Here is a 27,507-nt window from a genome sequence, read left to right as displayed (position 1 = left end):
GTTATTTTAAGTAAGTTTAATACGCCCTTGATGCGTGCCAGTAATCCCACCCCGACAAATGTGTGTAATGCCGTGTCCACTTGTTTTGTGAGACTCTTGGATGACCTTGAAGGCATTTATTCATTGGAGAAGTAAGGCTGGTTTTATTTTCCGACACGATTTAAAAAAAAACATAGGAACGTTGGATGTCGCAGCGTGGGTAGGTGTCCCTCTGCGTCGAAAGCACCTCCTACTCAGTGCGGCATAGTCAATCGGGGCAATTTCCAAGCTGCTGCCAAGCAGTGAGACTTCCGTAGCGTATTTACATGAGCATTAAGAGGATGCCTCACTTCAAGAGGACACACACATAACAAGAAGGGAGGAGTATTTGGGGAACACAATAGGGTGGTTTCCTATTATTTTTTTATTGCCTAAATTGAAAGATTAATACTCCTGGAGTACGCATTTCACGCTCTTAGATTTTCGAATGACGATATCTATTTTTCACGATTACATGAAAAGTGAAAATTTTCAAGCGCGCGTAAACGCGACGGCTAAGTATTAATGCCGGGAAAACTCCGTGTGACGTCGTTCTGGTTCCATCTGTCGCCTTGTGATGTGACCTTGGGGCGAGGCTTCGAGCGCTGATACGACGCAGGATAGGAGTTCTACATCGTCTGAGGTTACCAATGCATGCATGAGGCATAGAGCTCAGGGAAACATCTCTTAATAATCACCTATTAAAACTGGCTAAGGGCGGAAAGTTTCTTCTCTTGATAAGGTTTTAATAATCCGTATTTAAGCCATACGCTACCAGCTAGCAGGGTACTCTGCTACATGCTAGCATCCTGCGTCGTATCAGCGCTCAAAGCCGCGCCCCAAGGTCACTTCACTTGCGGCAGCGGGAACCAGAACGACGTCACACGGAGATTTCCCGGCATTCATACTTACCCGTCGCGTTTTCGCGCGCTTGAAAATTTTCACTTTTCATTTAATCGCGAAAAATAGATATCGTCATTTAAAAATCTAAAAGCGTCAAATACGTACTCCAGGAGTAATAATCTTTCGATTTAGGCAATAAAAAAATATTAGGAAACCACCTTATTGTCAGGAACAGCGACCTCGAACGGGAATACCTAGAGATAAAGAAGAGGAAGAAGAACTGATATCAGTGTCTCAGATCCAAAATTTTCTAAAAATCGGATGATATTAACAAAAATCGCCAATCCCGTAACGTTTGAATACTTTTTAGAAAAATCAGGCGGATTTCCGAAAATAAAAGTCTACAGAGACCAAGCTATGATAACAATCGCCGTTTTGGTAAATAAAAACAACGAAGACTATTAATTTCAGAACCATATTCAAACGAAATTTAGAGCTTATTTTAATGAAATCCATGATTCTTTGATGGGAGGAAATTGACAAAAACATGTAAGAGTGGGTAATCCGCATACAACCCAAGCATCACCCCCGAAGTTAATTCCTGGCTAAGCGCTTGGCCACTGGCTTGTAGTATTTTAAATGTGCAGCGTAAAATATATCGCGCCTCGGTACTGTATAGATAATCAAGTTTCACTTGTCGACCAGCTCTGACTGCTGAAACTACTCCACCGGGAAATACCTGGGAACTTATTATAGAGATTCAAAAATACATCCATTGATCAGTCCGAATAATGTGTACGTACCTACATAGCATAATGGCAGAAAAGCAAGAATCCAATACGTCCCATGGAGCACACCTGTTGTGCACGACTTGTTTTATCCATGGAAACAGCTGGCAGTAATGTCCGGCAAATTTATTGGTGGTTTTCATCTGGACTCATAACTCAGTAAGAGTTAGAGTTCATTTGTAAGCAAATGACTCTTTGAACGTTCGTAGGTGGTCTATCATGAAACACATGAGCGAATGGAATTTTCTGAGATTCGATGAAGCACCTGTTGGAACGATCCTCAGAGACGGCATCAGCACATGGAAAATCACGTAAAGATTTACGATATGAGGCATGAACAACTTCGTTTCATTCAATCATTATGCTACTCACAAAGCGCTTTCAATCAGTTGACCTAACACATGTTCTTCTTGCCGTCATGAGAGGTAATAAAAATATACTAGCAACCCACCCGACGTTTCTCGGAAGGATAGCACCCAGAGAAGTGGGAATGTTAAGGCCGTTTTACACTGGGCACGGAATTGCGCAGGTTAGAGCTGCATTAATTTCTTAAATGGCGTGGAATTGCGCGAATGCATGAACGAAATTAGAACAGGGGCTATTTTTCCGTCTCGCATCCACGCATTCTCGCATGTGTTCTAGCAATTCACCGCTTTACACGACGCAATTTTGATTGCGCCTTCGCACGTACGTCAAATTGCGCAATTCCGTGTACCGTGTAAAACGGCCTTTAGATCTCATGATCACATAGGATTTTAATGTTACCCCTTTGAAAGTGTCAAGAGGTGTGCCTACCCGGCAGGATGACCTAACGCAGAAGTTGTATGGCATGACGTAACAAACGGTAATGAGAAAACGACACAAATGACGCGTGGAACGCAACCTAAAGTAGTACTACGGGGTTCATGAGCAAGAGAATATACTAACAATAAACTAACTTTGGTTGCAATCTGTGCAGCCGTAGGTAAACGCATAGAGGACAGACAAACAAACACGTTCTTTTATATAGATAAAAAGAAGGGCGATAAATACTTAAGTAGAAAGATATGGTGCTTCCAGGCCAATAGATTGAATAGGGTTTTCTCGGGTTTCCATTCGGGTGAGAGATTCCATACTTTCCAACGTTTCGAGGTGCCGCATGTGGCCTGAATTTATACAGGCCACGATCAGTGATTCATAAAGACAGGCAACGGTCATGGCAACAGGATCATTCCCTAATTTAAGTATACTACGGTGATAACTTTACGGAGTCAAACCGCAATGAACAATTCGTGCGAAAATTTCACAGAGAAAAAAATCATTCCTCTTGACCGGGATTCGAACCTGGATTTCCTGATTTCCGGTCGACAACCAACGCCGTCCATATCACCCCGCCTGGTATGGTCTTGAAATTTTCACGGAAGAGAATGACGCCTAGGTAGCTTAACTGGCTAAAGTACTCGACCGGTAAATGGGAGTTCCAGGTTCGAATACAGGTCAAGGTACATACCTACATAGAATAATGGCAGAAAGGCAAGAATCCAATACCTCCCATGGAGCACACCTGTTGTGCACGACTTGTTTTATCCATGGAAACAGCTGGCAGTAATGTCCGGCAAATAGGGTGGTTTCCTATTATTTTTTATTGCCTCAATCGAAATATTATTACTCCTGGAGTACGAATTTCACACTTTTAGATTTTTAAACGACGATATCTATTTTTCGCGATTAAACGAAAAGTGAAATTTTTCAAGCGCGCGTAAACGCGACGGCTAAGTAGGAATGATGGGAAAAAGTCCGTGTGACGTATTTCTGGTTCCCGCTGCCGCCTTGTGAGGTGACCTTGGGGCGAGGCTTGAGCACTATTACGACGCAGGCTGCTAGCAGGTAGCTAAGTACCCTGCTAGCTGGTAGTGCTTGGCTTAAATACGGATTATTATTCCCCTATCAAACGAAGGAAACTTTCCGAACTTAGGTATTTTTAATGTGTTATTATTAAGAGATGCTTCCCTGAGCTCTGTGCCTCACGCATGCATTGGTAATCTCAGACGATGTAAAACTCCTATCTACTCGTATAGAAACTAGGTACCTGTGACGTCAAGTGGAGCGGAATCGTATTGGCGCCAATCTGGCCTTTTTCAAATGAGGTTAAAATTGACCGTTGCCATTCGTCTAAACTGGAATTTCAAAAACCAAATAATTTGTATGTTATGAAAACACTAATGGTGGGTAAGGAATCGCAATAATTGCATTTCGTTTTCTTTGATGAAGGAGACTACCCTATTAATTGGTGGTTTTCATCCGGACTCATAACTCAGGAAGAGTTAAGAGTTCATTCGTAAGCAAATGACTCTTTGAACGTTCGTAGGTGGTCCATCATGAAACACATGAGCGAATGGATTTTTCTGGGATTCGATGTGGATTTTTAATTTGATTCCCTGATGACGAGGAACGTGTCGGACTTCAAAAGAATGGCGAGTATGGACACTCCCACACGGCAGAAGGCCCAAGGAAACCTTTTACACCTACTCAAGTGATTCAGCCCGAAGGTTGTTTTGGATAGTTGAGGGTAGAATGGCACAGCAACATAAAGGATAGTATGTGGTAAAATCCACGCCCTGATGAACCAGGAGCGCATATAATTAACACAGTTGGGAAAGCCATTTTATTTTCTTCCCATGTATTAGGGTCATTCCATGTCAACTCAACCAATTTTGGGGGGGGGGGGGGGGTCCCACGCCCACCACGATAGATTTTGATCATTTTTTCCTTGTTATTAGTTTCAACCTTAATTAAGAAAAATCCAAATTATTAAAGACCCATTGCAAGTATTTTCCAAGATATGAGTGTTTGAAGTCAATGAGGCACACACAAAAATTCTGCACACCGGTCAAATTATTCAAAACTACCATATTTGAGCCCCTGTAAAACCTAAGCCAAATGAGTGAAGATAGTAAACATTTTAGAGGCTATAAACATGGTGCTATAGTTTTCAAAAATGTTATCAAAACGATTTTCACTTGAAAATTTTTTTACTGTAAATGTTCAAAATTGCACTTTTGACAAATTCCGACAAAAAGTGACATTTCAAATACATGTAAAAATCACATATATAAAATGAAAGCCATAAAAATCTCTGTAAGCATGGTAGAGACCACCAACTTTAATATAGAGTGAGGTTTTGGGCAAATTTGAATTTATTTGTTGATAAATCTTATGAAAATGATCATTCCGCTAATGTTTTTGTTGAAAAATGCCACTTTTTCAACTTCTAATAACAAAAAAGGGACACCAATTAGGTGACTGAGTTTTTCAATATAACTTGCACTATCCCCTTTCTTTTAGGAAAACTAAGCTTGAAGTTGCTCCCATGATGGATAGTGCTTCTATGATTTATTTTAGTGATGGTTGTAAAATGCCGGGCTACAGCACTTTTGTTTCAGGGCTCCCCCCAAAAGGTGAGTTGTATTTCAGTATAAAAGTATGACTTTTTGCGGTTTTGAACAGCGTCACTGCACTTCGCTGCAATTATTCTGCGCGAATCAGTCGACTTTATTGCCAAGGAATACAGATAATTCGAGTATTGCTGCAATGCACTATGAACATAGCTACATACGTGTGCGATATAAGTATTTTTTTAGAGTTTTACTAACTTAAGCTACGTGTACCTTGTTTGGCTATATTTACCGCAATCAAGGGCGACCAACGTAACATGAAATCAATGATTAACGAGGTAACTAGGTGGAATTTTGACATGATCGATAAAAATTAAACTTTGCTGTAAACCAGACGGATTTATAAAAAGACTCGACCGATTTCAACCTTTCCAGCTCATTATTAAGGATTGAAATAGAATTTTAGAATAGATCTTTCCGTTCGGCAAAATTCCGTTCCATTAATTTATCGCTTCGGTCGGATCTGGAAATATGGTGGGGCTCTGAGATGATGTTCTCCGTTTCGCTCTTAAAGATATATAGCCTAAATTGTTCAAGCAATCTAAGCCTAGCGCGCAGCCTCTGGAGGCTCCCCGCCTAATTTGCTTAACATCTGCGTAACGCTGTCCGTACGCCCGTAGCAGTTTTTGACGAATCACGCAGCTTTCCTTTATATTTCAATCAGATCACGGATTGTCTTTCTGCGCCGGATCCCGTATGCTGACTGGAGATTAAGACTCAATCCCATATTTACGAAGTAGTCTGGCAGTCTCGCCTCCCTTTATGGACTTTCATCTTCAATTGAGAGTAAGTCCAACTTCCTTTCATTCCATCTAAAAATTCTATTCTTTTGCTTCCTCTGCCTCCTTTACCTAAAATCATAACCTCCAATACTGTTTTCAACATCCCCTGCCCACTATATACTCGCTCCATCCATACCTTGTCTCCTCCGTATCTCATAGAAAAGTACATCTCCTCACGCACCATCTCCAACATTTCGTCGTTACTCTCCGTCCACTTAACCTTCCCCATTCTTCTCCACACCAGCATCTCGAAAACCTCAGTTCCTCTCGTCCTCTCCCCTATGACCCTAATAGCTGCACTGGCGGGATTAGTTCTAAATTATTCCCGGTAGGGCCACCCACGACAGATAGGTCGACGGGTGGGAGCCAGACGAAAAGTATTCCACGTGACGGTGTCACGTAAAAAACACTTTTGGAATGGAAGTGGGAAACCCTAACAACTATCTCTTCCCTGAAAACATGGAGCGCTCTAACTATAAGCATGGTGTCCTCTGACCTCAAAGCCATAATGTATATACCAGTACGATGGTAATATTTCCGTATATTCATATTTTCATACATCCATTCATTTTTTATAAGTTATTGCTGAGCAGTTTTGTCCTTCAATGGATATGTCATTCTATAAACACAACGAAGAGTTACCTCCCACGTAAGTTTAGCAACTTAGTAAATTAACCGCGAATGAGTGACCGCTGTCTTTCCTTGGACTGACACGTTTCGAGGAATAATTTTTAATTTTAAAACGGCAGACAAACTGGTCATTAAGATAACATGTATTTACATTTAAATAAGCCTCTCACTTTAAAGATGGAATATCGATTAGAAGTTGAAGTGTTTTGCCGTCTTCAGCGCTCGCAAGCATGACGGCTTTTTTAAATGACGATTGAAGAGGCAGAAACATTTACAGAACAACTCAGGGAAAAAAAACTGAAAATAATAATTCAAAAGTCCATTTAAGTTGCCAAGAAAAAAATTTGAAGTCTTATTTATTCTGCCGTGATTTCGAAACGTTTCTTATGTCTAATACATTTCATAAATTGCTCGTGGCCTCGTAACAAATTAATGGTCATCATGAGTAGACTAACCGATATTAATTTGTATGCACTTCTCTGGAAGAATTATTGCTATCTGCTCTGGACCACTCATAACTTCGATTGCTTTGCTTGCCGGAGGCCCCGATGTATCCAAGGCAACAGGGCAAACAATCGGGCAATCCGAGCGCTTTGTTTAAAGTTTCTGTAGTTTAAAAATGCTGCGTTCTCGACCTAAGCATCATTGAAGATTTTGGTCCCTTTTGGCATCAGCTATCTAGGGTTTAAATTTCCAGACATAATTTTTCTCCACCTTGTATAGATAAATATAGAGAACATATGGATTGCTCTCATCGCTCGCATAGGCGTGCTGCGGACTTTAAATGAAAACCGATTAAAACGCGTCCGACGAGGCAACCAAAATTCAGTTCAACCTCCATGGGACGTACTTACATTCGACCATTTGGTTAAAAGTTGAATTTTCTCTTTTAAGAGAGTAAAAAAATTTTAAATTACCTTTTCCTTTAATTTTCATATTTACATTTTTGCAAGTTGCTAATTAACTTTTCTCAAATAAATCCACCTCAAAATTTACCCAAAATTTTTATTCATAATCCAGATATATTTACGTTCGTATTCCAAAAATAAAATTTAATACTAACACATAAATGGATTATTTTGTTTAGACATTTAATTTTTCTCTCGCGACGTGTACTGGCTCCCTCTTTAGTAATACATAAGGTAGCGTTACAATAGATATCTATGTTGCGGTAGCTTCCCTAAAAAATAATAATATGGCTCAAGAACCAACGATAAAATATAAATTCCGCCACTATTTGTTACATGTTACTAACTATATGGATTTGAAGAGTCTTATGCAAAGGATTAACTAAGGATTTGGACTAAAAAAACCGGCAAGAATGACTTAATAATCAAGTTTACCATGGTTAAGTAAGATATTAATTATTGAAATGCAAAGGTGATCGATTATTTTTTTAATATACCCTTGAACGTTGTCATGAGTGGTTAAAGAGAGAGGATTACACATTTCTAATACAATTTTTCAAGTTCTAAAGGCCGTTTTACCCAGGGCACGTAATTGCGCAGGCTACAACTGCATTGATTTCTCACCATGGCGTAAAATTACGCGAATGCACGAATGAAATCAGGACAGGGGCTGTTTTGCCATCTTACGTCCATGCATTCACGCATGCGTTCCAGCAATTCATTGCTTCACAAGGTGTAATTTTACTGCGCCTTTGTACACACGTCAGATTGTGCAATTACTTCCCCCGTATAAAAGAGCTTCAATAGAATTTGGATACAATTTCTCAATATGACCAGATGCGCAATTACTTTGCTCCACTTGAGGAGCGGGTGCAAACATTCGGCTGTATACAGTTCAGCGTGCCGCGGCATTCATTATAGAAGTATCAACAACTGCAAGCAGAAACAACAGTCTCCCTAACGATTTGATGGAGAACAAACTTCTCGGAACACAGGGTGGTACGGTGGTGGTAGTGGTGATTGGTGAAGGCAGAGTGGCGGTTCAAATGAAGGGTCGCCGTAGAGCAAGCTAAGCTCGGAAGGAGCCGGGATCTTCAGGAAAATAAACGCAACGTTCTCCTAAACAGCCATTGCGTATCCTCCGAGATGCATAGCTTGCAACACTACCTCCTCCCACTTCTATTTAGATGGCCTACGCGAAGCGCGGGAATGATGACGGAATTCGATTTTTGGTTGGTCGAAATCGATTTTTTTATACAAATGAAAAGATCGACTTCTCAACAAAAATAAAATTTAAATAAAAAGATCGATTAATCGAAATAAAATCGGAGGATAGTGATGCCTTTCGAGACTTATCGGACTACCTACATCAGTGCCGGAACTAGGAATATTTTCCGGTGGGCCAAAGATCAATTTACCGCCCCTCCTCCCCTAATCCCCCTTCCACCCACCCTCCCCACCACTTATATAAAATACATCCGTCAGATATTTTTTATGCGGTAGTTTAAATTACACAACGTATGTTTGCTATGAAGAAGTTTTACTAACATTTTTGTTTAATAATTAATAATTAGTAGCTAAACAATTTAATTATAAAAATTAAATAAATTTTTTAATTAAAATTTTCGAATTGTGCCGCTCGGGGCACTCGCCCCCTCTGTCCCGCCATGGTTCCGGGCCTGACCTTTAATAGAAGAGATATTTAACGGTCAGCGCCAAGTTAAAAAATACACCATCACAATCCAAACGGGATATTTGCTCTATTTGCCAATTTTTGAGCCAATGGATATACTTCAATTAATGCCACGATCGCTAGATGCCTTCCCTGCTGAAATTAGCTCGAACAGTGAGGTTCGCATTGGAGATGGCTGTCCAAGATTTTCAAATTGACACGAAATCAATATAACTTATTTATGGCAGTTCCTTCTCAGCCATGAAGATAACACATGGCCTGACGAGACGACGCTGAAATCGAAAAAAGCTAGTCAAAACCTCGAAAACGATTTTTTGAAACTAGGACGTTGACACTTCGCACAAATATTATCACATATATTGTGCGTAACTTCCCACATTTATTCTTTTCTCTGCCCTCCTCACGTAAACAATAAATATGAGATCAAAGTTCAACAAATTTAGCGAAAACCCACCCTTTGTTGTTTCTTAAAATTTCCAAAATTTGTACTTTTGCAGTGGTTTCATTATTTTCTTTATTGACAAAACTGTCATGAAATGTTAGTGAAAACTTCATTATCTTCCATTTGGAGGATTTTTAAAGATATGCTTCAGGCAGCGATGGAAATTTTAAACTGATGTAAAACCTCATACGCTAAATTATTTTTGGTTCTTTCGATCAAAAGCCTTGAGGTTGATGGATATTGAAAAGACGCCGCTGATACGAGACGAAATATGGATATGGCTGTATCTGAAAATGTTTATGATCGAATATGGTCTTAGGCATTTTACTAGAGGTGTTGGTTCGTTATTCATTTGACTCCCGCATGGAGACTTACCACGTGACAGTTATAGCGACTCTGAGGTGGCGCCATGCTAGCGACCGGTCATTATTCTCTCCTCTCCTGCCTGCTTTAAGAAGGTAGGCTGGTGCAACTACGAGAATCAAAACAACTACCTTCTCATTTGCCACCAGAAAAATATTTAGCCATAAAAATAAGGCATCACGCTGGTTCAAAAATTAAAAAAAGGCTACACAGAATGTGGATAATTCAATCCCTATGTTTTCTTGCTTCCCCTCATGACCTCTCTTTTGCTGTCAAGCGTTCACGCACCGCTGACGTAAAGAAACATCATATATATAACATATCGTATCATTCCGGGATTCAAACCGAAGGTTGATTTGGATAGGTGAGGTAAGAGCTCACTCAAGATTAAACCACATGAGTGGTTACCGAAATATTGAGATTTTCGAGGCTTGTAGCAACAACTTAAGGTAATCTCATCACTAATTTTCCCAGGAATTTAGTTTTCAAAACAAATATTTACACACAATTACGACTTAATCTACTATAAATAGGATACCTCACCCAATCTCTGGATCCGCCAATGCTTGTAATTATTTCTAATAAGACAGGATAAAATACCACCGTTCAAAGTGACTGGTGACGGAGTTGTTGCAATGTACCACGGTCACGGAGTTCTATTGCTACATACGCCTAAGTGCAGCAATACAAGTGAATGATGACTTTCCGACTACTCGATGCTCGTAACATTCCTGATGCAATACTCGTGCTATTTAGATTCATGACATGAGACCACGCGTCGCCCACTCACCTGGACGTCCAACAGCCCTCCGGCCGCGTCCGCGGCGGCATCACCCGGCTGTCCAGCGACGCCCACCGACGCCCGCGCCGAAGAAGCCAGCAACAACAGCAGCAACGACAGGAAGAAGATCACGGCCGCGGCCTCGGCCGCCCCGCGAGGAAGGCGGTGGTGTCTCCGGGTCTCAGCCATCGCCACCTCCCGCTCCACCTTCCGCAGACATCAACAACATCCCAGCGGGAAGAGGGGAAGGGAGGCAAAAGTCCAGGCGGGACGAGACGCCGCTGTCTCGGAGGAACGAACGTGCCAAACTCCCCGGTCTACCACCCGACACTCACTCACACACCACGACGCGAACCCCACACTACTCGACTATCGTCGAGCTTCGAGTCTTCGGGTCTTTATTGTCCGAGTGTCGCGTGAGGGGGCAAAGCAGAGCCCCCCGCCTCACTACCCGTAGTCTGTCGCCCCCATCAATGGGTGCAGACTGCCGGGGAGACAACGCCACACCACTCCAAAACGCCCTCGACGTAAAGCAGCACCACTATCGATGGGCGGAAGGTAATTGATCGTTACTCCAGTGTCCGTTACTCACTCAGATCTCCGAACAAACGATTCCTCGACTTGAAAAAGCCCTTTTATACGTACTCGTTTGAATACCACCTCGTGGGATCGGTGCGAGTGATGCGAAAAGTAACCGTTCCTGTTTATATATACCAAAACATTGGAGTACCGAAATGTAACAACAATTAAAAAGTTAATCTCAGCTCCTGGAAATATTATTTCACTGATACAATCTCACGCTATTTAAAAAATAGTTTGAATGATCTATTAATAATCCTAAAATAATAACAAATATTTTCCTGTTATTTAGAAAAATAATTCACTTTGTCTGCGGGTTGTGAGAAATTAACGACGACGATTTAGTGAGAGGCTGACCCCGTTGTTAAAAACAAAAGAATAACGTATGCCTGGTAACTACAAGAAAGTAACGGTTACTTAGAGAGGAGAAAAGTAGTGCCAACGATAATCGACAAGCACCTGGAAATCCCATAACTAGAAAACACCGCTTACTAGTCAAACGCGTAGTCCTATTGTGTACCGAGCCTAAACAACTCCGTAACCCCACACACTTCTGGCTAACTTGCTCCGTCCCTTCCTCGGCTCGCACGGCTCAAAAACTCTCCCACTACTGGGATGTGGGAGCCCGCTTATATATTCCCACTCTAAAAAGCGGTGGTGGTATATGAACCCACCCCTTCCTCACCCCCAACCCACGCACTGCTGTTTGAGGATGGAAGCGGGGCGGGGTGTCGCGCGTAAGCGTGGAGTGTGAGGAGAACAGGGAAAAAAAACAAGAGTGCGCAGAGCCGTCCCAAACAAAAGCTCTCCGCGACGCGTATCACGATCTGAGACACCTAAATGGCTCGAGGAAGGAGGGGGAGCGTACCGTCCGACGGACGCCTTCTGCTCGTCTTTTGTCGCCCCTTTTCCCTTCGCGCTCCACGTAAGTCTTTTGTCTATTTGCTTCTCCTTAATTTCCTCACCAATTTTGCTCCGAACAAATAATCGTTTACCTAGTACTTTAGTCTTCCCACACGCACTCAATCCTTCTTTTGTCCATTCTTGCTTCTCGTTTCTTACGTTCCCAAATATCGTATCGTATTTTTCTCCAAAATCTATATTAAATGCATTTTGCTTTCATTTTCCTTCCCGCATCCATCTCTTCAATTGTATTTCCTTCCCTATTCCTTGGCTCCCTAACTTCGATTGCTAATTTCCTCCAAAAGGCCTCTGTCTCTACTGCTCTACTGCCTCTCGTTCTTCTTTTGCCTTCCTTTACCCAAATTTTCGTTCCTTAATCTGGTTTTGTATTTTCTTCCGAACGTCTATCCCTTTCCATTCTAACCAATTTTCTTTCCTTAACTAAACCCTCCAGATGGAAAAGCAGCTGAAACTTCAGCATTGAAATCACAATTAGTAGCCCTTGATTCGTGTTCGAGATCGAATTTTCACTGTGCGTCAAATACATCTACTTAGAAATCATAGACAACCAAAGCAATCATCCTTGAAAACGTTTTCTCTAGTTCATTTTACACTTCAATTTGCGCTTCTCTTCCAATAATTCATCACGATGCCGGGTTTTCAATTTCTCGTGCTCCCAAGTTCAATGTAAGAGCAGATAACCTTGGAGCTTTGAGAATTGATTTGCATAAAATGAAAAGGCAAGCTGATAGGATAGCTACGCTAAAAGAATCTGCAGATTCTAAAACTTATAGCGATGTTATTAATATTATTGATCCAGTAACTCTTCTTGATTATAGACCAAATTGCGCTGCTTTAGTTTCAAATCACATCAGCAGTATTTGGCACACAATAACAATAACAATAACTCACTTTTGTTTTCATAATTCGTCCTTGAACGGGGATGACGACATTTTCACACAAAGCACTTGGGACAACAGCTTTTCACGTACGAAATTCTTTACACTTTTTTTACATGATGCACACTTGAGAACTTACAGTAGAAGAGCCGCTTACCATCTTCAAAACGATTTAAAATATCCCTCTGCTCGAAAGTCACTTCTCACTTTTTTTCCTTTTGCAATATCTTCCTCACTCCACTCTTTTCCGCACCCAACGACCTGAAATCAAAATCAAGGCACAAAGTGACATAATTTTTAAAAAACAACGTTTTTCAAACACAAGCACATGAGATATTTTATCATTATATGTATAGGTTTTCTAAAATTTCTATAAGGTTGAATTTGAAATCGGTTATTAATTATTTCCTACAGATACGCGGTCGTGCGTTCTGATTGGCTGAAAGGCGGTACTAGCGAGATTTTCAGCGAAGGAAGGAGGGACGTATCGAGTGATGGAAGAAGGGGTGGGATTTATATCCCTGACGCCATCGCGGAAAATGATTGCGCGAAACGGTCATTTTCCCATCATTCGAGCGATCGCAGACGCTTGGTGAACTTAGGTCTACCTGGCCCAGACTTCGCAAGTGAGGGTGAGGGACGGAGAATTTGGGTGGGTAGCCATTGGTCTACGAGTGAAGGAAGGTTGTCCACTGTCGGCATTGCTTTTTTAACCTTTACGCTGAGAAGATGGTAAGAGACGTTCGGAATGGGTTGGAAGCTGGAGTAAAATTGGGGGAATGATGTTTTAGTGAGGTTTGCTCATTATACATGATCATCAGGCGTTGATTAGGCAGTCAGCGAGGGGCCTGCAGGCTCTAGAGGATGCGTTTGACAAGGATTATGGAATGAGGATTTATTATAAGAAGATCAAGGTTATTCGGCTTTGTAAAGCATCGCGAGTGAGGAATGTGAGATGTGAGGGAGAAAATATAAGTAGGTGCGCAAAAACTTTATCAGGTAAAGCAATTCAACTACTTGGGCAGCATATGAGAGCATGGGCGTTCCCACTGGGGGGCAGCTGATCCCCTAAAAGCGAAAATAAATTTAGCTCAAAAACGAAAGTTTTGAACATATTTCTTATGAAGAAAAATGATATTAGTATAAGACATGGAACTAAAATAAAATGATTACTTATCCAGGCAAATAATAATAAAAACTAATAAGTTTCTAAATAAACGATTTAAATTTTCCTGGTGACGAATTCACTTCTGACGAATATTTGTCGGGTTTATAAAAGCATTAACCTGGCTGCAAACCCGAGAAATATTTGTCAGTAGTAAATTTCTGTCATAATTTTCATAAAATTTCGGCTTCATTAACTTTTTCTGTGCTAAAATGTTACAACTTGAACGATCACGGCTTGCCCCCCCCCCCCCCCCCCCCCCCCAGCCCCTAGTTTTGATCAAGGGTATGCCCTTGCATGAGAGGAAAACAGATACAGCAGTAAGGATATCAGGGAGAGAATTGCGTTAACTAATGAGGCATTTCTGACCAGGATGTGGCTGATGAGAGGATGATTCTATATAACAGTTTAAAGAAAAGACTAGTAAGGAGCCTGATTTTGAGACTTATCCACTTAACGGCGGAAACGTGGAAGTCGAGGGAGAAGGAGGAGAAAAGACAGGAAGCACACGAGGTGCGGAGACGAATGGAGAAGGTAAAGCGGGAAGTAAAGGGAAAAACATGGAAGCAGAAGATACGGTGGGCGAGGAAAGGGATTAGCCACAGTGATATATTTACGGAGTCACCCGCAATGCACAAATAGGGTAGTTTCCTTCATTAAAGAAAACGAGAGGCATTGATTGCGATTCTCTACCCACCATTAGTGTATTCATTACATAAAAATTATTTGGTTTTAGAAATTCCAGTTCAGACGAATGGCAATGGTCAATTTAAACCGCAATTGAAAAAGGCCAGATTGGCGCCCATGCGATGCCACTCCACGCGACGTCACAGGGACCTAGTTTCTATACGAGTAGATAGGAGTTTTACATCGTCTGAGATTACCAATGCATGCATGAGGCACAGAGGCCAGGGAAACATCTCTTAATAATCACACATTAGAAATACCTAAGTTCGGAAAGTTTCCTTCGTTTGATAGGGGAATAGTAATCCTTATTTAAGCCAAGCGCTACCTTCTAGCAGGGTACTCTGCTACCTGCTAGCAGCCTGCATCGTATCAGCGCTCAAAGCCTCGCCCCAAGGTCACTTCACACGGCGTCAGCGGGAACCAGGATGACGTCACACGGGGTTTTCCCAGCATTCAAACTTAACTGTCGCGTTTTCGCGCGCTTGAAATTTTTCACTTTTCATTTAATCGCGAAAAATAGATATCGTCATTAAAAAATCTAAAAGTGTGAAATACGTTCTCCAGGAGTAATAAAATTTAGTTTTAGGCAATAAAAAATAATAGGAAACCATCCTATTGTGCGATAAATCCACAGAGAAAATTTATTCCCCTCAACCAGGATCCTGGTCAAGGCGTATGATTTTTTCTGTAGATTTTTGGCACGAGGAAAGGAAATTTAAATACGAGATAAGAATGAGGCAGAGGGATTGGACTAGTGATAGAAAAATCGATTAAAATTGGAAATCGAGGTTATCAAATATATTTCGATTAAAATTGGAAATCGATTTCTATTGAATTAAAAATATCGAGTTTTAAATTCCACAGATAGAGGAAATCGAAATCGAGCCTTCACCTTCGATTTTCGATCAAAACTCGATTTTTCAACTTCGATCTCGATCATTTCGTTTGATCTCAGCAGCGTCACTATAACGGCCTATGATAACTTCATCTGTCCCATGTATAATACTTTTCTTCGAGACAGGTAACATTGGAAAGGCATGCCGTCGATCATCAAGAAAGCATCTCAATCCTATAATATTCCTTTAAAGTTTAGTGAGGCGGTATTGTTCCAAGAGTAGATCCTAAAACTTAAATTTACGTGCATTTATAAAACCTTACCATCAATAACTCAAGAATTCACTACATGCAATATTTTTTGTTACTACTCACATGTGTATTTCGTGTGTTATTCGAAAGAATAATAAACATTTTTTTGTACAAAAATTTTTTTTTTCAAAATAACCGTTCACTTTTTCGATTAATCGATATTTTGGTTCATATTTCGATTTTTGTTTCGTTTTTCGAAAAATCGACTTTGACCGACATTTGTCCATCTCTATATTGGACGGAGCGAGTAAGTACTTGGGCAAAGATAGGATGTTGAAAAGTTCATCTGATGGGAAGTCTATTCAACCCACCATTTCTTGATTCACTAGGTTATTCCCAGTGTCCCTTTTTTCCATAGCTTATTCCTTCACTTTCCGTATTTTCAACTATCATCCAATTAAAAGCCAAGAGTAATGTAATATTAAATATGAAATAAACATATGAAAACGCTTCATTCAAAATCATAAATTTAAATGGTGTGGTGAAGTGGTGAATAACTACAGAAAATTAGAGTAAAATAAAGGTACGTATCGAAAGATTTTTTCGTAAAAAGTAGAACGAAACGTCATTGAGAAGGTAACTCCTAGAAGGTATTATAGCCTTTAAGGCGGGTATAATATAGTGGTCACGTGCAATCCTGAAATTTTCAATGTTTTCATCGAAAATATATCAATGAAACCGAAGAGAAATGGCAAGGAGTGAAAATCTACGGTCATAAAATTAACATGCTACGATAGTTCAAGCGGTAGGTTTTCAGGGACCAAAAGATTGATAGCTCGACGCTTAATTTACAGAATCAAACGGCCATTCCAACCATTCCTTTTTACATAGCTCATTCTCTCCCTTTCCGTTATTAAAACTGCCATTCAATTAAAACGAAAGCGTGATATTACAATCGCTGTCAGCGGTCGCGCGGTTGGCTTAAACTATTCACTCGTAGGAATTTAGATATTGGAGGGATGGACATCGTTTAAACTACCTACCCAGGTGTTATAGCTATGATACTCATAAAATACTTCGTATGATAAATTTTTCCTCCAAATATAGACACTTGGTAGGTTATTATTATACCTAACTTTAATTTCTTGTTAAAAAACTCTCGAAACTAATTGTTTTACTTTTGTTGTGCTAGTGAACAGAGCTAGGGAAAGAAATTCATTTTTACAACTGCCTGAACTAGGCCAGGTCGGATGAATTTTGACGCGAATTTCTCTGTATTTTGCTTCTTTTCACTGTTCCTAATTTATATGTATTATTTAAGTCGCGTTCAATACTACCAGGAATGAGATTTCCACTACATTTTAGTAGATCAATGTGCAGTACTAGTCTCATTTTTGACATAAGGAAACGTTTACGTAAGTAGCTTTCGAGGTTGTCCATCCCTCCCTTCGGAAAAACTCGAATATACATGGATTTTCGCGCGCAAAAGCCTATCCCCCGTTTAAGTGAGCTAAAGTGGTCTCCGAAGGCGCAAAAGTGCTGTCAGGGGAAGCGTGGAATGCAAATCGCTTTAGTTCCGGGGGTGACGAGTTTCCAAAAGAGATCAAAGACCACTTCGGGTTGGTCTCACTCGCTTTTCAAGTTCAAAATTCATATTCACCAAGGATTTAGTTCGCCACGAAAAAAATATATGGCCTGGACGGAATTCGGATCCGGATCTCCCGATTGCCGGTCAGGCGTGCTAGCCAATTAGTAGCCACTTACTGTAGTGCTTCAAAATACGTTTATTTCCTCTGATGCCAGATTTTGCATGAAAAAATATGTACAAAGAAGTTTTTATGCATGTAAAACATCGCGAGATAGGAATGTGACACTCGGGTTAAATTAGGTGATCAGAAACTTGAGCAGGTGGAATAATTATATGGGCAGCATATTAGAGGAAAACGGACACAGCAGTAAGAATATCAGGAAGAAAACTGCGTTAGCAATGGAGGCGAAGATAAGCATGAAGGATGTTATGAGACGATCGTTATGTAAGAGTTTAAAGAAAATGTGAGTGAAGAATCTGATGTGGATTGTAGCGCTTTGCAATGCGGAAACATAGACATTTAGGAAGGAGGACGAGTGAAAACTAGAGGCGTTTCGAGGTGTGGGTGTGGTGAAGACTGGAAAAGGCTAAGTGAACGCAGAAGAGAAGGAACGACGATATGCTGGACATGGTGGGTGAGGAGAGGCAGCTTCCAGATGAGATACGGAGGAGACAGGTTGTGGATGCAGCGTGTATTTAGCGGGGAGAGGAAGTTGAACACAGTGTTAGAGGATAGAATGTTGGGTTTGAGGGAGAGAAAGGTAGAGAATTGGAGATTCGAATGATAGGGTGTAGTCCTCATCGTGTATTTAAGAGGAGAGTCCATGAACGGAGGGGATACGGCCAGTATAATTCGTAATTACTCGATGCAAACCTTCCTTAATTGGTAGAGCACCCATAATAACAATAGAGTAATTATAGAATAGATCCCTTTGAGATATGATGATGAAGGATTTTGAAGATAAATTGGACGGATAGAGGTATAGAAAAGAATAGGAAAAGAGAAGATACCATGACTACTTTTAAAGAAGACCTGAACACGGTGGGTGAGGAGAGGCAGCTTGTACATGAGATACGGAGGTGACAGAAAGTACGGATGGAGCGAGTGCTGAGCGGGAAGGGGATATTGAAAACAGTGTTAGAAGATAGAACGTTGGGTAAACGAGGGAGAGGAAGGAAGGGAATAGGATTTTTGATCGATGTCGTACTTGGAATTAAACGTCGTTTTTTTGTTTCTCGCTGTCAGTCCTTGAGGAAGACAGTGTGTGCGAATAGTCTGCTGAGTAAACATAGGCATGAACCAATTCTTAAACGATGGAAGCCCGATAGAATACGATTTCCTTTCGGCGTTCGTCAATAAGTTTCTGAGAATACATTTTGTTCGTAGGCACGCTGGAGGCTCTTGACTTCTGTTCCCGATGCTTCTGCCGATAGCAGTCCAGGAGCGAGTTTTTCAATCAAATTAGAAATAAATTATCCGTTGAAAGCACTTAGCGTGGATACCAGCAGCCAAACATCAATACGCTACCATGGAAAAAACTACCTCGGAAATGGGTGAAATAGTGCCTAAGGCAGCGTGGAGTTTCGCAATTTTTTTTTCGCACCAAATCACTAGTTCGCAAGTTCACTTTGTGGAATGGTGACATGATAGATTAAAAATGTTTGTGGTATGTAACAGCTATTATATTTTAAATGTCTTCGTCCATTCTAAATGAACAGGAAAATTAGCGTGACATTTTATAGGAACGCGCAGTGTCGTAGTCATTTGTTTTCAGTGCTTTATGCCCTTTATACCCGTGTTTTGTCAATTTTAAATCGTGAATCACCAAAGAAGACATCTCGGAATGGAAAATATCATAGAGATCACATGGAACGGAGAAGTTAACTTCGGAAAAGAGATCGTGGCAGAAAAGGAATCATTTCTCTCAATTTCAGTATAGCGTGTGAGGCAGTGTGCTACAAGTTTTTGAGATGGCGTTCCGTCCACCCTAATTTTTTCTATTTTCTATTAAAGCTAAAGCTATTTTTTATATAAGCGTAACAAAATCTAGCTAGAGTGTGTAGCTAATTTTTCATGAAATTTATTGCTTATTTTTCTATAAAGCGACCACCATTTTCGAATTAGCTAGGAAATGGCAGCGTGGCTTCCTTTTTCAACGAATACACCCTAAACTAAGCGGCTTTCGTCTACTCAAGCCAAATATCTCTACACGCTCATCAGTATACAAATCTCCCCACCTCTCTTCGGAGGGCAACGATATTACTCGATGCGACGTGGCGATAATCGCCCGTCACTTTTTCTTTGTCGCCATTGTTCACCATATTTAGGACTACCCGAACTGGCGCCACGGCCGAGAGCCAGCATTATTTACGCTTTTAACCCCATAAATCGGTTTTCGAAGATCTTTCTCATTATTTTTCCTCGGAAATCTTGGAGACGATTTAATCAACCACATCTGCGACTTGTAAATCATATTTAATTATTAAAAATTACACTTCTGTTTTCGAGCCAATTTTTAAGCGTTGAAACATTCTTTAATCTAATAAAAAATAGAAAAAATGTAAGTAATAGCCCTTGAAATTCTTTAACCCAGCTTGCTTGAGGGTTAATATATCATAAAAATTACGACCCAATAATTTGTTATTGCTTTACCAAATCACTGGAGTGTTGCGCTTTACGGCGCGGAAACATGTACACTAGGCCGGCCCTTATTTTTCAGAATTGCGAAAAGTTATGTTTTCCTAGTCTCAAAATAATCCAAATGAAGTTTATATTCACATGTTAAAATTTGGTCACTTTAAAATAAGGGCAACCCGTGCCCCAAGGGCCCTAAGTACTGAGGACCCTCAATTGAGTTTTTTGGAGCGGAAAAAGTGCTATTCCTATGTAAAATGTAAAAGTAAAGCCCTCTAGGGCCGATTTTCAGTTTGTTTTGACCTATCTTTAAGCGTTTACGAGATATCGTCCGTCGTAATGCAATCCACCCACCAGGGCGCTACCCCGCACCGCGGCGCCGCTGAGGTACGCGCCGCACCACTTACTAGAGACTTCCCCTCCACCCCCTCCCCTCCCTCGACAAAGACTTTCCTCCTGATAACAATATTTACATGCTAGTGGTACAGAATTGAACAGGTTGTTCCTCTTGTGTCATGATTGTTGTTTAAGCCTACAATGTCAATTTTAACCCTTCAGTGCCATCCTATGCACTGGGTACCGACCCCTTATACCTTAATTTGTTGCCACCATACGTCCGCGAACCATTCCAGCAAGTTCCAAAATGCTCTTTATGTACAAAATATTACAAGCATTGTGTCTGTGAGTTATAAAGGAATGAAGGAGATGAGCAGGGCTTCCAAGGCTTCAACAGTAGATAGAAATGGTGATGGGTTTCCGGGTTTACACCGCGTTGATTCAAATCAACGCGGAAGCCTCCGTAGTAATTTAGTAGATAGAAATATTCAAGGAAGAAGAAACGAGGCAGTCAGTTCACGGACAGTGGAGAGATAGTTCTAGTGGACAGTGTGCAAAGGATAGGAAATGCTAAGTTTTTTTTAGGATCTAAGGAGAATAATGGCGAAATAAGTAGTTTATCATGAATACACGTGACATTCATTTTAAGAATAGGCCAACAAGGAAAGGCATGAAATCAAGACTAAATCCAGGCATTGAACTGGTTGGAAAAGAAAGTGAAGAAAAACTTGGCTGAAAGTTACCTACAGTGAGAATAGTACTGTGTGTTTTCTCAATCACCTAATGGGTTCGAAATGCATGAGACTTAGTGCGAGAAAAACCGTAAGAAATGCGTTTCATCCATGGTACAAAACGAGAATTCCTGCTATTACGGAAAATAAAGCGATTGAAGAGCTAAAAAAATTACGCAAAGAATGGATGAACGTGCGACCAAATAAAGAGAGAGCGCGAAATACAGTGGGTATTAAGAGAAGAGAATCTTTCGTAACAAAACTTGATGATTTGTTTGACATTGCAAGGAGCGGTACCATTGAGTTTTTGACGCACGAGGAGGAAAGTGCAGTTAATCTCTCGGATAAATGTGCTAGGGCTGAAGAAGTAAAAATCTCACGCAATCAAATAGGAGCACGAATTGCAGTTATTAGTGGAATAGATTTCATTATATTCAAAAAGAAAGAAAAAGATGTGGTTATCCGCTCCCAACAGGGACCCGCAGTTCCTAGAAAAAGGATGGTTAATTGCGAAAGTGTTAACCTGGACATAGCGAAAGAAGTACAAAAGAGATTTTCAAACCACTTGTGGTACCTGAGTGAGGATTTGTAGGCCTGGCATTCTTTGACGGATCCTTATCTAGGTATAAAAAGGAAATAGTGATGCTCCGTATGAGGGCATGCGGGGTAAAATATGACCCACCGAAGAAGGCATTCTATAAACATAAAGACATGACTAAGATATCTATATCAAATTTTGTCACCACTAATTCGAGAAAGCTATTTAATACATTGTAAACATGCACTCCATTCTTTGATGCGCACATGCGAGGATGGGATGAACAACCAAGAACGATTTGCAAATTATTCTCGATCCACAAGTGGTAAATGATTGTGGAGAGAGAAGGGTGAAACAAATTCAAGGTTTTTAGTCAGTTAAGGAAGAAAGCTTTAAAAATTTATTACTAAGTGCGAATTTTCAACGTAATACAACACCTAACGTGCGCAAAGACACTTTAATTGCCAAATATGGGGTTTCAGTGAAATATTAGAAGTACTCTGAAAATCTATTTTATTTTGGTTGATATCTACTGAAATTCATGACCAGCTTGAAAATAAATTGATCAATTGGATTGGAAATATTGTCATTGCAATTTAATTCTTTCTAAAGTAAGCATATTTTTTCAGAGGCTAGATATTGCTAGTGGGAGTAAAGACTTTGTCGAGGGAGGGGAGGGGGTGGAGGGGAAGTCTCTAGTAAGTGGTGCGGCGCGTACCTCAGCGGCGCCGCGGTGCGGGGTAGCGCCCTGGTGGGTGGATTGCATTACGACGGACGATATCTCGTAAACGCTTAAAGATAGGTCAAAACAAACTGAAAATCGGCCCTAGAGGGCTTTACTTTTACAATTTACATAGGAATAGCACTTTTTCCGCTCCAAAAAACTCAATTGAGGGTCCTCAGTACTTAGGGCCCTTGGGGCACGGGTTGCCCTTATTTTAAAGTGACCAAATTTTAACATGTGAATATAAACTTCATTTGGATTATTTTGAGACTAGGAAAACATAACTTTTCGCAATTCTGAAAAATAAGGGCCGGCCTAATGTACACTGAAGGAAGGAGAACGATAGGAAGACTGGAGGCGACTAAGATGTGGGTCTGAAGAAGAATAGAGGAGAAGAAGGCGGAGAGGAGGAGAAGGAATGACGAAGTGCTGGACATGGAGGGTGAGGAGAAGCAGCTTTTAGATGATATGCGCGGGACACAGAAGTTATGGAGAGAAGGAGGAACGACGAAGTGCTGGATATGGTGGGTGATGAGAGATAGCTTCTAGATGAGATGCGGGGGTGTCAAAAGATATCGGTGGAGCGAGTGCTTAGCGGGGATGGTGACAACAGTGTTGGAGTGTAGAACTTTGGGTAGGCGAGGTAGAGGAAGGAAGAAAATAGAATTTTGACATAGAATGAAAGGGAATAGACCAAATTGAGAGTTTAATACGGAAGTCCATCTAGGAAGGGGAGACTCCCAGAATTCTTCTTAAATACTCCATGGAAACTTACCTTTATATGTAGAAAACTTGAAAAAATGAAAATGCGAAATGTAGACGTTGTCCCATGTAAATCCTGCTCATCACCATGCAGACCGAAAATCATCACGTTACTCAATGCGAAAGCATTCAACTCATCTGCTAATGTGATTCGTTTTTAAAACCCGATTTCAGTTTCAGTGCGATTAAAACCAGATTGAAGTTTCAGTGCCCTGTAAACATGATGTAGCGCTATATTTTCCTGAGTCATCGATGATTTCTTTTTCTTTACAAATTTCTAAAAAATGCTCCTAGAAGATAATATACGCGCATCAATTTTCGTGATCTTCTTAGTCCTGTCCTATACAGGGGGGAACTGGCAAGGATTACTAGGGCGTGCATCTGCGGTTTGCGGGGCCCGCGTTTGCCGAGTTTTCGATCGATAGCTGCAGATTGCTTATATATGACGCGGGATTCTCGAAACGACCTTCATTAGATAGAACACAGAAGACGCTAAGATTCGCCAATCGCATTGTAGGAAGACTTTCCGGTGAGAAAGTAAAATAGAGGTGCTATTTCACACTCGTCCGGACATACCTTGAATATGCAGCGAGCATATGGGATCCAGAAAGACTTAATTCGTGAACTTAATAAAATACAAGGGGAATGTGCGCGATTTGTCATAAACTGTTGCGGGCGTACAGAAAGCACTAAGTTTTCTTTGTGCTTTCTTTTTTATAAAGCTTTCTTCTATCGCTTCTGCGTCCTTCTTCGTCCTCCTAGTTTAATTTTGTTTTAGCTTCCTCTCTTTTGCTGCATGCTGATATTTAATTTTTCTTTTTGATGAATTGCAGCTATACCAGGCCAATGTACTTTCCATATTTGTCAAGGTCTTCTTCAAATCATTCTATCTACGCTATAACTGCTGTGTGTTCAGGGCGAGCATCTAATACTTTCTCCGTGGATATTGACATTATTTACCTTCAGAAAACTTAGTAACTTCTGCGTTACATAGATATTTGTCTCAAGAAAATTTAGAGAAATGCTTCAACGTTGAAAAACTGTTAGTTTTTATGGTAAAAAAGAATGCATTTGAGAACATGCTAACCAAGACATCAGAAGAACTAAAAACAATGTCTCCTTAAAATGTATACGTAAGCTATTTCGTTAAATTAATCAAAAAAAGCTCATCTGAATGTATCATGTTCCTTTCTAAGGAGTAATTTGCCTTCTATGCAGGCCTTGACCTCGTTTCCACCAGGGTCCTTGAATAACAACTTCATCCCTGGTCCTCTTATGAAACGCATAAGTTAGTAAAATGTTTTTGCTGGCTCAAGATAAACTAATATATTAACCAGACGGTCGGCTGAGACTTGTTCTGCGACCGTAAGTTGAGGATATTTTTCCGCGTGGCGACGGCCATAGGGCGAATTGAGCACCGAACAACCGTCGTCTTCACATCTGCCAAAGTCGGGGCTCAGGCTCACGGTGGCTCAGGGCGTGAACATTTTGAGCACGAACTAAGAGTGCATTCCACAACCTTTTAGCACTTCGCCACTAATTTCTGCAGTGGCCATTCAAGGCAACGGGCAATAGTGCAAACTCGCGGCCCATCGGAGGGTTTGAAAATGGTGCGTTTTCGACCAAGACATCATCGGTAATTTTGGTTTCCACTGGCATCAGCTATTCAGCGCTAAAATTTCGTGACATACTTTTTCTCCACCCTGTATATACTGGCCTTCTTTTACTGGACCGACCACTTCTTGACGTCCCATCCGCCGGATGGAATATTGCACTCGACGTGCGCTACAATAAACACTCAAGTAGGGATAAGACAGCTTCTGAAAAATCTTTACCAACGCGGAGATTTGAAAACGCAACGGCTAAGCATGAATGCTGGGAAAAGCCCGAGTGACGTCTGGCTGCTGCTATGTGAGGCCAACTGGGTGCGAGGCTATGAATGCCGCTACGATGCAGGCTGCTTGCTGCCGAGCATGGCGGTAGCGTAAAGTACCCTGCTAGCAGGTAGTGCGTGGCTTAAATAAGGATTATTAATACCCTATCAAACGAAGGAGACTTTCCGACTATAGGTAATTTTAATAGGTGATTATTAAGAGATGTTTCCCTGAGCTCTGTGACTCATGCATGAATTAGTAATCTCAGACGATGTAAAACTCCTATCTACTCGTATAGCATCTAGGTCCCTGTGACGTCACGTGGAGTGGCATCGCATGGGCGCCAACCTGGCCTTTTTCAAATGCGGTTAAAATTGACCATTGCCATTTGTCTGAACTGGGATTTCTATAACGAAATAGTTTTCATATTATGAATACAGCCATCGTGGGTAACGAATCGCAATCAATGCCTTTCGTATTCTTTTATGAAGGAAACTCCCCTATTTGGATATTTGATGCAAAGTTTTCCGTAGTTGTTCGTGACTTATCATGAATGAACGTATCATAAAGTTTGATTCGGTAAAGTTATGTATGAAACAACAGCTTTTTAACCATGTTGAAACCACAGGCAGTCCGCCCAAATTGGCACATATTTTCAATCTCAACACCTCTACCTAGATATATTCGTACCTCTTCCTCAGCAAGCAACGCGTTAATATTTTGTATCATCGGTCAATTCCTCCTGTATGAGTGTGTACACGGAATTCCAGTTTAATCGTAAACATCATGGTGTACCTGTTTGCACGGTAAATTCACGCGTGCGAGTTAATACATAAATGTATGAACGCGTGAATGAACACGAAAATGCACCTCGTAACCATCAAACTTGTTCGAATGCATGTACAGAAAATAGAACCTATTCAAATTTAGTTGCTGCATTTGTACATGCTCCGATACGATCTACAAAAATCGTTCATGCAAACAGACATTGACTCGTACATGTTAATGTATCGCAAATAAAGGCCTTACTAGAATATTTCTCGGTGCAGTCACTTTTTTATACTTTGTATACAGTCACTTTTGTACTTTTACACTTTCCCCATTTATTTTCCAAACTCCATTCTGCTCCAGATCACTACATTTTATGTGCGGCTGTGTACTGAGTGGAAGTTGTTGTTTCTATGTGGAAAGTACGATTTATTTCCTGTTGTATGTAATATTTCTGCTGCAGTTCCTTGCCATTTCAATGAACGTTTGTCATTATTATTATTATTATTCTTTATTACAAGATTTACTTGGAGGTCTGCCAGCGTCGGGCCTTGCCAAGACGCTGCCTCAAGTTACAATTCATTTAAAAACAATCTAACTGTTCCACATGTATCCAGTATTACAGATTTTTGAATGTTATATATTGTGTTTCTTTTAATTTTTAATTGTTCAATTCCAAAATTGAGTGATGAATGTATTATTCCTGTTGATGAGATTACTATGGGGATGATGGTGACCACGTCCTGTTTCCAGATAGTTTTTATTTGCCTTGCGAGGTCTTGATATTTTTGTTTCTTTTCCTCGTATTTCTTCTTAAGGTTGTGGTATGCCGGAACAGCTATTTCAATTATAAAGGTCTGCTTTTCTTTTTTTTTATCCAAATTATGTCCGGTCTGTTATGCTGGACAGGTTTGTCTGTGTAAATTGTGTTGTCCCAGTATAATTTGTAATTTTCATTTTCCAGCACTGTAGCAGGGGTGAAAAGGTAATATGGCTCATGATCCACTTTTAATTCGGTAACATACGCTATTTCTAAATAAATAATTTTGCATACATTATTGTGTCTTTTGGTGTATTCATTACCTACTAGATTCGTACATTCGCTAATTATGTGTTCTATCGTCTCACTCTTTGCATTACATTTGCGACATAAGTCATTTAATACGCTTCCGTCTTTGATTATATATTTCCTATAATTCTTCGTACCAATTACTCTGTCCTGAATGGCTACCATTGTCCCCTCCGTTTCCTTATATAGCTCACCTCTTTGTAACCAGGCATTTGATAGTGAGGTGTCTACGCATTCCTGATGAAGAAATTTGTGATGTATGCCATGTACTTGCTTGCTTCTCCATGTGTCTTCTAGCTCCTCTATTTTTTCTTCATCTATTGATTTGTCTCTGACATTAAGCTGGAGTGGTGTTGCTTTATCATCATTTTTTACGACTGACTTATAGAGGTTAGTCGTCTCGCCTTTTTGGAAAAAGTAATTTCGAAATTTATCTAAAATTCTGTAATGTAGGTTCTTAATGCGTATTAAACCTCTACCA

At 40.6% G+C, this 27,507-nt stretch overlaps 1 protein-coding gene across 1 annotated transcript in view; it reads right to left on the bottom strand.

The window, feature by feature from the left end:
* Positions 1 to 27,507, bottom strand: part of LOC124160270 — a 127,327-nt gene that overhangs the window by 66,923 nt on the left and 32,897 nt on the right. The window contains exon 2 of the mRNA XM_046536093.1: positions 10,692 to 13,324. Within this exon, the coding sequence (XP_046392049.1) occupies positions 10,692 to 10,871 (180 nt within the window). The 5' untranslated portion in view covers positions 10,872 to 13,324. The remainder of the gene's footprint in view (positions 1 to 10,691; positions 13,325 to 27,507) is intronic.

Source organism: Ischnura elegans, chromosome 6 (genome assembly GCF_921293095.1).
Source record: "Ischnura elegans chromosome 6, ioIscEleg1.1, whole genome shotgun sequence".
Lineage (NCBI taxonomy): Eukaryota > Metazoa > Arthropoda > Insecta > Odonata > Coenagrionidae > Ischnura > Ischnura elegans.
Note: the sequence above shows the minus strand (reverse complement) of the source record. Positions and strands in the feature narration are given on the sequence as shown.